Source organism: Hylobates moloch, unplaced genomic scaffold (assembly GCF_009828535.3).
Source record: "Hylobates moloch isolate HMO894 unplaced genomic scaffold, HMol_V3 SCAFFOLD_1, whole genome shotgun sequence".
In the NCBI taxonomy this organism is placed as follows: Eukaryota; Metazoa; Chordata; class Mammalia; order Primates; family Hylobatidae; genus Hylobates; species Hylobates moloch.
This window is the reverse complement of record NW_026652276.1, coordinates 224511441-224523693: the sequence shown is the minus strand read 5'-3', so window position 1 is coordinate 224523693 and position 12253 is coordinate 224511441. Positions and strand designations below refer to the sequence as shown.

At 57.5% G+C, this 12253-nt stretch overlaps 2 protein-coding genes across 3 annotated transcripts in view; one reads left to right on the top strand and one right to left on the bottom strand.

Moving 5' to 3' along the window:
- Positions 1-16: 16 nt before the first annotated feature.
- ZYX (zyxin) lies at positions 17-10621 on the bottom strand. Of its 2 annotated transcripts, none has more exons than XM_032762019.2 (10): positions 9707-10621; positions 9337-9559; positions 8678-8877; positions 8440-8532; positions 7793-8326; positions 2779-2899; positions 2452-2621; positions 2185-2363; positions 1153-1273; positions 17-556 (listed from the first exon to the last, which is right to left on the bottom strand). In XM_032762019.2, exons 1-10 carry the CDS (start codon positions 9869-9871, stop codon positions 452-454), a joined length of 1911 nt encoding a protein of 636 aa, XP_032617910.1. In that variant the 5' UTR covers positions 9872-10621; the 3' UTR covers positions 17-451. The 2 variants fall into 2 exon arrangements, with proteins under 2 accessions (XP_032617910.1, XP_032617911.1); XM_032762020.2 differs by having other exon boundaries at positions 9337-9556.
- The window catches only part of FAM131B (family with sequence similarity 131 member B), a 29362-nt gene continuing 26284 nt past the window's right edge, over positions 9176-12253 (top strand). The window contains exon 1 of the mRNA XM_058427567.1: positions 9176-9197. The gene's annotated coding sequence lies outside the window, so the exon portion shown is untranslated. The remainder of the gene's footprint in view (positions 9198-12253) is intronic.

Genomic DNA, 12253 nt, shown 5'->3' with positions numbered 1-12253 from the left:
AGCTGACTACTGAGAATTCTGGAAAACAAGGTTTTTTTTATTTGTAGCTATAGCTACAACCTGGCAGCATGGGGGAGGGTGGGAATGTCCTGGAGGGTCAGGGCGTCTCCCAGCCCTCCGCAAGCAGAGTACAAAGGCTGCTCGGGGGGCCGGCCGAGGGCGCGGGTGCAGCAGTGAAAGCAGCAGCACTAAACCTGGTGCCCCCCTCAGGTGGGGTGTCTGGAGGACGGTGGGCAATCCCTGCAGGATGGGTGAGGACTAGACCCCAGGATGGGGACCCTGCATCCCTAGACCATGTTGGGTCCTGGGTCAGGGCACCTGGGATGCTAGGGAGGGGTTGGGAATGGGAGGGGCTAGACATCAAAATAATAACTGAGGTGGGGCAGGTGGTCTCAGTGTGGGTGGTCCACAATGGGGCACGGACTGCGGTCTGAAGAGGGCCTGTCCTCACTCAGGTCTGGGCTCTAGCAGTGTGGCACTTCCGACACAGCACATGACCATCCAGGGGGAAGCAGCCATTGTCATCTGCCTCAATCGACAGGGGCTTCCCGCAGTCCTGGGAAGAAGGAAGGGTGAGGGGCACTGGACCGGAAGGCCCCTGCTCTGCTCCATCCTACCCCACCCCATGCAGCTCCATCTTGGAATTAGAAAGATGCTTCATGGCTCAGAGCTGGTGTCATCGCATTTTCCAGCCACACCCAACTTCCCATCCCTATCCTACTTCCAGTCACCCACTAGGACCTTCCTGCAAGAGGGCAAGCAGTGGTAGAGCTGCTTCCGAGGTGCTTGCTCCCCTGCCCACCACCACCCTAATAAAATAGAGGTTGGCTCACCTCCATTCGAAGACCTCTTCTCTCAGCTCCTGTATCCCCATCCCCTACCACAGTAAAACACCATGCCCTTCCCTCCTATTGGCTTGTCCCCTTTCTTGGCTTATCCACGACTCAAAGTGACCTCAGAAGCCCCACAGCCCCATTTCCTGCAGTGGCAGGAAGTATTCAGGCAGGGCAGATGGGGTGCCACCATAAGCCACCCTCAAAATCACAGCCCTGTTTCCTGAATGCTGGTGCTTTCCACCACCCAATTAGTGAGCAGCATCTCCCACAACCTCCTGGTCGGAACCTGCCCAAGGAGTCCAGAAGGATGGCTGACCTCACACTTGTAACACTTCATGTGGAAGTTCTTGTCCAGGGCGACCACTCGCACGGTCTCATCTCGGCCAGGCTCAGGCATGATGGGCTCAGAGCAGACGGAGCACCTCGGGGCGTACTGCCTGGAAGGGGCAGAAAGGGCCAGCAGAGTTAGCCAGGGCTTTCATCCCCGGTGTGTGCACGCATAAGCCAGGTTGTGCAGCAAGGGAGCAGACTTCCCTGCCCTGCATCTCTAGGTGGAGGAAGCTCACCAGAAGGGCCTAAGACTGAGCCACCATGACTGGCCCTCATCGAAGGGAATTTCCTGCCTCACCAGTCACTCTCCCAAAGCAAGGGAGCCTCCCACACACCTGCCACGGTGTTCTCTCCCACTTGACCCTTACCATCCCATTCACACTGTAGCTCCTGCAGAAAGCCAGCCCTGACATACCCCTCCCATCCCATCCTGGGTCCCTGACCCTCACCTTCCCCCAATCCTCCCACCCCCGCGCACGTTGCCACTGCCCTGACTGCCTGTCACTGTGGAGGGATGTGAAGTTGTGGCCACCCCAGATGGAATCCTTAAAGTGTTTACCCAAACACTCTGTCAGAGGTGGGGGTCAGATTCTGCACTGTTCCCACAGTTGCACTGAGGTTCTGCGGGTCAGCCTGAGAAAGTAGCCACCTTCTAAACACTATTTCTGGGGAGAAACCAGAAATCCGAACAGCTGATCTCCAAGAGAACTTTTAGAACCCAGCTTGTGTGTGAGATGAAGTCACCCCAGCACACTTCACGAAATGCTGACATACACCCACAATAAGTTTCAGTGATCAAGGGCGAGGGAGGGACCAGCCAGCAGCGGGACTCGATGCCCAGGCCTACAGCCCCTGGCCAGCTACATCCAGATGACTTGGTCCCTGCTGTCTACAGACAGGACATGGGACCAGAAAACAACACCAGGGGTTTGGGGCTGTCCTGAGGCTAGGGTAGCAAGCAGCTGGGCTACCAGACCAAGCACGGCAGGAACCCAGAAGGCAGGTGGCAGGTCCTCACTTGTGGTAGTCGGGGACACAGTGGGGCCGGTTCGCCTGGTCCACAATGAAGGAGGTGCCCTCCAGGGGGCGGGCGCAGACCACGCAGGTGAAGCAGTGCGGGTGATAGGCCTTGCCGGTGGCCCTCAGCATGCGGTCGGTGATGGGCTCCCCGCAGGTGTTGCACTTCTCCAGGGTGTCCTGAGGAGGCAGCAGGAGGAGGTTGGCAGGGAACCAGCACCCCACAGCAAGCTTCCAGGGCCCGACTGCCCAGCACAGCCCGACTCACAGTGTAGCAGCCCTCGCAGTACGGCGCCCCCTCCAGGCTGTAGAACTGCTGGCCCTGGAGCTGCTGCGCGCACTGGTGGCAGGTGAAGCAGGCGATGTGGAACAGCTGCCCCAGAGCACGGACGGCTGGCTGCGCTCGGGCCAGGGGTTGATGGCATCGGCCGCAGAGTTCTGGGAAGGCCGGAGAAGACAGCAGTAAATAGAAGGAAGTATGTAGGGCTGCGAGGGATCAGCCAGCTCGGATAAGGAGTTAGGGAGTGGAGCCACAGCCCTGGCCCCCACCGTGATGTCGGGGCGGGGTGGTGGTGTCCCGGTTGGGTGGGCTCACCGTTGACGGCCACGTTCTGCCTCTGAGGATGCTCCATGTCCTGCATTAGCTGCTGGGTCAGCTGCTCCAGCTCTTCCACCTCCTTCAGAGTCAGGGGCCCTGGGGCCCCAGGGGAGCGCACCTGCAATCCCAACACTTTCCTCACACTCTAGAGGGCTGCTGCCTCCAAGAACCCTCCCAGGCCAGCCTACCCGGCTTCTTCCGATGAGGACTTAGCTCCCAGCTCGTGTCCCAGATGCTCAGGGTTGACCCTTAAAGCTTCTCCCTCGTCCCCCTACCCCCACCATCCCCAGCACCACACAAATAACATGGGAAGGGGACCTAAGCCTGGATCTCATACAGCAAGACATTTCCACCCGCTTTGCCCAAACCCCCTGAGCAGTCACAGACAGGCCAGAATGACTGGGAGGACGGAGGCCACGCACACAGCAGCTCGGGTCACTGAAGCACCGGACACTCCAGGGCCACGCATCAACTCCACAGAGCATGCTCGGACACCGCCCCCATGGGACAGGGGCACGCAACGGCGTGCACACACGCGCACACACACCTACCCGGCCTGCCTGCTGCAGAGCAGCCCCTGTCAGCGTGAGGATACAACACAGGCAGGAAGTGCAGGTTAAACCCACAGAGCTGTCTGCAAGAACCCAGCCCCACCCCCACACGGAGACCCTGTCCCTCGAGTGAGGGGCTTCTGAACTACCTCACTCAGGTCCCTCCCCAGCAGCCTCAGAGAAGGTCCAAAGGCCACCCCCTAGGCCAGCCCAACCTTCCCACTTAGGGGATCCTGGGTACTGGGGTGGGGGGTGGATGTTAAGGACAGCGCTGCCAGTAACCCTGAGAGGTAACCCTAAGAACTCGGGGAAGGGCTGTCTGACCTGCATCAGCACTGCCAGGAGACATGCCCACAGGAGCAAGTACACTGGGTGGGTCTTTTCTACGGCTGGAAAGGCCTACCCAGGACCGTGGCCCCATCACTGAGTGTGCTACCCGCAGACGCCTTCATCCCCATAACACCTGGAACCTCCGAAGCCCCCCTGCTACCTCCTCCCATAGCCCCTCTCCCCTCAGCCCTGGCTTCACTGCTCCTCACCCCGACCCCCATCTGTACCCAGAGTTGCGTCCTTTCTGCCCAGTGAAGCATACGTCCATATAAGTCCAACTCTTCAGATCTTACCCATCTTCCCTTAAGAACCTACCACCTCTTAACTGACTCGTTCCCTGGAACACTCACTTCAACTTTGTCTCCTCCAATCTTCCCTTCCTGGCATCTTGGGGACAGAGTGAAGAGGCTCAGTCAGTCCTTGCTCTCCAGTGCCACTGGAAATGCCTGCCTCCTCCTTCAGAAGCCCAGAATCCTCATCTCCATCACCTCCCATGGGTATCCCCGTTCATCAGGACACTCTATCCAGAACTGTCCCCTCAGCCAGCCTGCACCAATGCCACCGCTTCAAACCAAACTTCCGTCCATCTCAGTCATCGTCCATCATGGGACATCCTTGACCTCAGATTTACCTCCAAGTCTCTTGCCAGCCATTATCTGCCTCTTCTCTTCCCTATCCACACCTACTGTGTGAACCCAGAAAAGCCTTAGTTCCCCCGCCCGCAACCCACCCCTGGACTTTGCCCACCATGCCCCAGCCTGGTCCCACGACCATCTAACTCCTACAAGGTTCACTGTCCCTCCGGGCGCCTGCAGCCACCCGCAGCTATCCGGCCCAGTCTCCAACCCCAAGTCACACCACCACCCGCTTCCTGTTTCTGCTTCCAAGCTGCAGAAAGCAGCGGAGAGATCGCTGAACACTGCAGAGTGAGCTCACAACACTGCAGCACCCGTGCGACCTCTAGCCCGGCCTTCCCCACAGCAGCTGTTCCAGACCTCTCCATCTCCTGAGCCCCCACCTGCTTCGTCCCCTTGCTCGCACCGTGACCTCACCTCCCACATGGCTGAGGACATGGAAGCCAGCCAGCTTAAGCTCCCTCATCGTCCTTCCTATCCACGCTGCAACCACTCTGTCCTTGCTGTCTGGGATGCCTCTGGGGGAGGAAACATCACCAAGATCTCCTCCAGGGACCCAAGCAGCCTGCTCCTGCTCTCCCACGACACTCACCCTCCATCACCTGCTTCCCTGGGTTACACACGTACCTGAGCCCTTCTCCCCTAACTTGCAAAAACCACATACGCTACACCACAGACTCAAACACACACACCCTCACACATACCCACATACCACTCACATGCACACACACATACCAGACCACACACATACACCACTCACACACATATACCACACCACACACACACACTCACACAGATACCATACCGCACACACACACCACTCACATTCAGATAATACCACACCAGGCCAGGCACAGTGGCTCACGCCTGTAATCCCAACACTTTGGGAGGCTGAGGCAGGCAGATCACTTGAGGTCAGGAGTTCGAGACCAGCCTAGCCAACATGGTGAAACCCCATCTCTACTAAAAAATACAAAACTTAGCCAGGTGTGGTGGCACGTGCCTGTAATCCCAGCTACTTGGGAGGCTGAGACAGGAGAATCGCTTGAGCCAGGGAGGCCGAGGTTGTAGTGAGCATGGGCGACAGCCTGCACTCCGTCTCCAAAAAAAAAAAAAAAAAAGATATGCCACACTACACGCTCACACACACCACTCACATATATACACATATGCCACTTGTGTGTATATGTGTGAAAGTATGTATGTGCACATTCACTTGCGCATACTTTCACTCATATACCCACAATCACACACCATACACATCACAGACACACCACTCACACATGCACACACCTTCACACTCACACATGCACACATGTACTCATATACACATACTTTCACACAATCACACTACACACATCACACACCACTCATACATTCGTGCTCGCACATGCACATACACTCACATACACATACACCATACCCACACCCACACATTAACACACACACACGCCCCTCATATATCCACCTATGTATACACACACACACACACACACACCACACTCATACCACTGACACACAATCCTTCCCTTAGTCCTTTAAGACCAGGCTACGCCAGCAGCCCCACTTCTCACCACCCACTCTCCTCAACTCCTCACATTGTGTTCCCACCACAGGGCACAAACAGGCCATCCCAAGACCGTTGACGACTTCCCAACAGTCTAATCTCTAGCCTTGAGCCCTCACTCCCTCCAACACCCCGCTGAGGAGCTCAGCTCTCTTCTCTAAGTGCGCCCTGACTCTCCTCCTGACTCTTCTTCCTGCACCTCCTGGTCCCCGCTGTCTGCACTCCCTGGGAAGCTCCTCAGCTCCGACACTGACCCTCTGGTGTCACAGTGTCACTGTGCCCCACTACCATGCTAGACCTCTCTGGCCCTCTCCTGAAACCTGGCCCTGAATTTCTAGCTGAATGACGGCCCCAGCTGAAAGTCCTCCTGGGACCTGTTGCTCAAAACATTGACAGCTGGACCCCTCCTCTTCCGGTCCAAACCATTTCCCCTCTGGACTTCCCTATTTTGTCAGCAATCCTGTCGTCCGCCCACACCCCATCTCCAAATCGCCTTGGAGACTTTTTCCTCTTCCCCTCACCCTTGTCTTCCAATTGCTCATCCTTGCTAAGTCCTGAGGCTGTGCCTTTCCAACAGCTCTAGCACACAGCTCTCACATGCGGGGCTTAATTTTTCATTGCAGCTAATATTACTATTGCCCAAGAGTGAACTCACACCCATCACTGATCTCCCTCGAATACACATCTCTGCTAGTGAAACTTTCCAGAAAGCTTCCAAAAACACTGATTTCACCAGCCCTCCTGACCCACCCCACACCTACTCAAAAATCATGAATGCCTCTCCAGTGCTCAAGAGCTCCTTGGGTGAGCCACTCCACCTCCTACGCCCTCCAGCCCCGCTTGCCTCTCCAAGTATAGCTCTGTCATTTTCCTACAGGAACCTTCCACTTTCTGTTCTCCAAACATCCCTCTCCTCTCTGGATTCTTACGTCCTGCCCATACTTCGAAGCCTTTCCTAATTTGCCAGACCCCGAGTTGACTCCCAGGTCTGAGTGCCTGTGACTCACAGGATTCTGCAAAGCTCATTGGCCCTTGGCATTTCTTCCTATGCTGTGTCTGAGTGTAGGTAGACATCAACACTATCAGTGGACTCCATGGATGCTTGGACTAGATGACCATCAGGGTCATCTTCGTCACCAGAAATTGGACCATCTTATTTCCTGAACTAGAAGGCAAGAACCATTTTGTAATTATAGCTTTTCTATTTTGAGCGTTCCTGTGCTAGATACAGAACCCAACACTCTCTAGGTATTAGCTCACCTAATCTTCACAACCACTGTATGGAGGAGAGAATGTTAAGGATTGAGAAACTGAGGCTCAGGGTTCACCTAACTTGCCCAGTCTAAGGACTTGGGAGAAGCTGAGCCAAGAATTCCATTCCAGGTCCATCTGACACCTGAAGGCTGAGCTGCTTGCAGAGATCTCTTCCCTCCCATGTCCTACCCTCCTGGGCACAGAGCACAGTGCCTGGCACGTGGTGGCTGCTGGCTCAACCAGTGTTTACTGGGGCTGTCTCTTATCTCCAAGCCCTCAGGCAGAAAGAGTGCTCAGAGGAACAGGGAAATTAACTCAAGACCCAAGAATGGGAAAAACCAAGGTGGAACTGGTGATCTCATCCCTCCCTTTAACTTTCTGGGGTAAAGGCACAAGGAAAGGTCCACCAGATCCTCCAAATTCAGAGCCCCGTGCTCTCCACGCCGTCCCAGCCAGGCCCCAGCCAGCCCCACACCCAGCCAGGCCTCTCCTCCAGAGGAGCATTTTCGTACCATTGTTCCACCAGGCTAACCCCAGAGGATGAAAATTCCTATCCCGCCGCCGCCCCTGTGTCCACCCTGACTCTCCAATCACCTTATGCTTATGCTCTGGCTCCGGACTCAGCCCCGCCCCAGTGCCCTGGTCCCAAGCCTTGTCCTATCACCATCCCTCACCTGGTTTTGGTTCTGAGCCGGTGGGGGCACGGGGTGCTGCTTCTCCTGCACTCGGGGCTTCTCCCTCTGCTGAGCATAGGTGAAGCTGGGAGGCTGAGGAGAGCCTGTGCCAGCGGAAAGAGCTTCAGGGTCCCCCAATTTTTGATTTGGCTGTGACCCGGATCCACCTGGGGCTCCAGGACTGAACTTGGAAGCCACAGGAGTAAACTTAGGAGTCACTGGAGAAAACTTAGGGGCTGGAGCCGGAGATGAGGCTGGGGGCCCTCGGGGCTGGGTGTTAGCCAAAGACACAGGCTGGGGCTGGGACTGGACATGGAGTTGGACCTGAGGCTTGGGCTGGGGCTGGGGCTGAACATGGAACTGTGTCTGGCTCTGAGCCTGAGCCGGAGCCGGAGCCGGAACCTGGGGTAGAGGCTGGGAGCTGGAAGGGGACTTCCAAGGAGGCAGGGGTGCTGTGCCCCCGGCTGCAGACTTAGTACTGGACTTGGAACTGAATGGAGTGGCCACTGGTGGGGGTACATATCCAGATGACACCTGCAAGGGGTGGGAGAGGAAAGAGAGATGCAGTCAGGAGGACACCATCCTCCTTAGCTCTATCCCCAGTCTCTGGCCCTGGGCCCTGCTTTTCCTACTCTCCGGTCCCTTACCCGGGCTTTGAAAGGATCATTCTTGGTCATGTCATCCAGCAGTGAGGACAGAGAGTCGATCTCCAAATCAATACTGCTCACCTTCTCCCTGGGCTAGAGGATCAGAGGTCAGAGCACCTATTCCATGCCTCTATCCCCCCACCCACAAGGCAGAGGTGCAGGGAAGGTAAGAAGAAAGGGCCCTCTTCTCCTCTCCTTGGGGGTGTCCAGTGCAGCCGCCCCTCCCAGGCCTCCATACCTGTAGTGGGGGCGGTATGGGGGCCTCAGGCCCTCCCTCCTCCTCCAGAGGAGGCGGCGGGGAAGGGAAGATCTCCTCCTCCAGAGGCGCGGGGGGAAATGATTCCTCGATCGGGGGAGGGGGCGGCGGGAAGGCACCTCCCAGAGCGCCCTCCGCATCGTCACCATCTCCAGCAAGGGGAGGTGGAGGCAGGGGAAAGTCTGGGGTAGGAGGGAGAAAGACGTCGGCCGGGGTCCCTCTACCCCTCACCCTCGGTTTACCGCTCTAACCCCTAACCCAAGAACTCTCTCAGGGGTCCCAGAGCGTGTGGGGAAGCAAAGGAGGGGCGCAGGGCGCCCTGGGAGTACCAGGTCAGGAAAGGTCGGGGGCACTGCCGAGGAGTGGTGCAGCTCCCGTTACACTTCGGAAAACGGACCCGGAGGGGAAGACTTGTGCCCCACATTCCCGCCTCCCACCCCCAGGCGGGGGACTTGGAACGGTCCCAGGAGCCCTGGCTCCCAGCCACGAGCTCCACGATGAGGTAAGAACATCTGCTCGGGACAGGGTGGCTGCGCCCAGCCCCCTCGGCAACAACCTTTCCAGACATCCCCAAATTCCCGAAACCACTGCCCCCCACCCCGGCGCCTGCCGGGGTCCATTCCCCAAGCCCCGCCGCATACCTTCCGGGGGCGGCGGGGGAATCTCGCCCACCCGGCCCATCTGTGCGCGCTGGGCCCCGGGTGCCGGGAGAGGCTCGCTGTCTCCGGGCCGGAAGGGATTCACTTTGGGCTTTGGGGCCACCACAGGGCCGAACTTCTTCTGCGGGGCGTAAAAAGCCGGAGCCGAGACCGAAACGGAGATCGCGGGAGACGGGCGGGGGGCCGCCATGGCCGGGCCGGGCTGCTGGGGTGGGTCGCCGGGTTACGCAGCGCGGAGCCGGGCTCAGGAGCCCCGGGAGGTCCCAGCTCCCCTTGGCGACCCCCACTCGCCCCCTCCCGGCGCCCCGCGCCCCCTCCCCGTGGGGCCGCCCTGCAGCTCCCCGCGCCTCACCGCGGGCCGGAGCGTGCGCGCCGCGTCTCGGGTGGCCGCCTCGGCGCCGGGTCCGCGGACTCTGCGTCCCGGTCCGGAGCAGCCTCCAGCCGGACGGGGAGGGACACACGGAAGGAGGAGGGAGGGAGAAGAGAGGGGGCGGGGAGAGAGCGGCGCCCAGACCATACAAGGAGCGGCCCGGAGAGGGGGCGGGGAGAGCGGGGAAGGGCGGACCAGGCAGGAAACTCCCCCAGGAAGGGGCCCTGATCCTGCCTCAGGCCGGAGGCTCCGCCGAGGTCCGCCCGCCCCCACTCCACTCACTGCCGCCCCCGCCGCCCCAGTCCGGCTCAGACCCCTGCTCCCTGAGCACAGGCCTCTGATGTCATTTCCTGACCTGCCTCCCCCTCCCCGCCCGACCAGCGGGTGCCCGAGATCTGACTCACCGTCCCCCTCCGGGCTTAGCCGGCGGAGGTGGGGCGGGTGCCGCCGAGGTAGCCACGCAGCCACTGTGCGCCTCCGGCCCGGCCCAGCGACCTCCTCTCGGGCCTGCCGTTACCCGGTCCCCTTCCGCCAACACCTGCTACCCAGCCACCTCCGAGTCCGCCTGGGGTGGCCAAACGTATGGAGCTGGGCTCCAGGGTGCACGGGGATGGGGGATGAGGAGCGGGGCGTTCTCCCTCCCAGCACCCCCCAGCTGACTGTGCCGGAGGGAGTGTGTGAGCCGGAACCTCCAGCATTCTCGGGGATACGAACTTCCAACGCTGGGCAGCCTCTTAAGGCTTCTAGGAATTCGCATCCCCCGCGCCCCAGCCAGCAGATCAGTTGCGAGAGGGACTGTTCGGGCCCGCGGGGCCGGGAATGGAGGTGGGAGGGCGGGGCCGAGGCGGCGGCCGCCTCTGGACTGGAGACCCGGGAGGACGGACGCGGACGCGGGCTGCTCGTCTTTTACGGCTCTTCAGCGCCCACCACGACCCACTCCTCTAGGAGACCCCGGGCGACGGTGGGGCTCTTGGGCATTCTGAGACTGCGCTTAGTGGAGCCCCCTACTGGCCCGACCGGATTTCTCAGCCTGCGACTCAGCCCCAGGCTACACGAAAGAAGCCGGACCTGGGTAATTCCTCTAGTTCTTTTTTTTTTTTTTTTTTTAATTGCACTGGGAAACCCAATCTCGGCCCCAGTTCTTTCCCACTCACTATCTTCAAACTAAGGAGTCATGGCCTTTCGCCCGCTAGTCCAATATGCACCCCTAGGCGCTTCATTTTCTCTCGTCAGCTTTTACTGCCTCCTGAGGCCTTCCTCTTGTTCACACTGAGTGTCCAGTCCCTCCAAATCCTGCTACACTCCACTGGCAAGGAGCACCTGGGCCATGTTTTAGAGATCATCCGAGGACTAACCCCAAAAGTTTATGAAGTGAAAGCAGAGGCCGAGCTGAAGAGATGGACCCGGGTCACACCCATTTAAAGGCAGGATCTAAACTGAAACTGGTGTCAGATCTAGTTGCCTTGCACCCCTGATATCAGGTGAAGCAACACTGGGCAGGATAGAGCAGAGTGAGGTCAGAGTGTGAAGATCCAGCCTGATGCCCAAACTTACGCCTCTTCATTCTCCCCTGCTCCATCTGTAAAAGTCATAGTTAATCCATCTACTTTATTGCATTATATGGAGAAGTAAATGAGATGTCATAGCTGTATGCTCTATGTGACTCAGTATTATTATTCAAATTCCAGTTCTGCCCAGAATGAAAATTCTGACCCAGTTACACTAAGGCGTTTTCCCCCATATGTCCCTTTCTGGGCCTCGGTATGTGCAATGTCCTCTCTTTCCTTCAACCTTATTAAGTCCTTAATTATGCCTAGGATGACATCTTAATCACTTTTGCAAACCCCACTGATCTTTTTCTCTGTCATCTCATTGTCTTTGCCACCACCAGTATTTCTCACAGCCACAGGCATGTGTGGCCATGTATGATGCGAAGTACGCAGTGCACACCTCTCTGACACACTCAAGCCAGCCCTGGGCCTGTCTCTGAAGACCTGTTAGAAATTTGATACTGGATTTTTTGTGCATGTTGGAGATTGTGTCTTGGGCTTCACAGACCAAAAGTCTCATCACAAATCCTTCAAAATATGGCTCCTTTGGGGAAAAAAAGATAGTTAAGATGATTTCCAGATAACTTCATAGGAATAAAAGCCATCTACCCTCTAAATGTCTCCTTAAGTGCGTGTGCAAAATAGAGTATGTGTAATTGTTAGGCAGCTGAACCTATTTATAAATCAGAAATAGAAGAGTGCGTAGGCAGGCATAGTTTTACTGACAACTAAGAGCATTCGGGATGCAGAATATTCAAACGAAGACTTTTAAGCCAGCCATTCTAAATACAAGTAGAAACACCCAGAGTATCCCAGAAGAACAGAATCACTGCCCAAGGTGTCTCAAGAGGAGCAGCAGAGTCAATGCTCTTAAAATGAAGACAATGGGCTGGGCACAGTGGCTCATGCCTGTAATCCCAGCACTTTGGGAGGCCAAGGCAGGCAGATCACTTGAGGTCGGAAGTTTGAGACCAGCCTG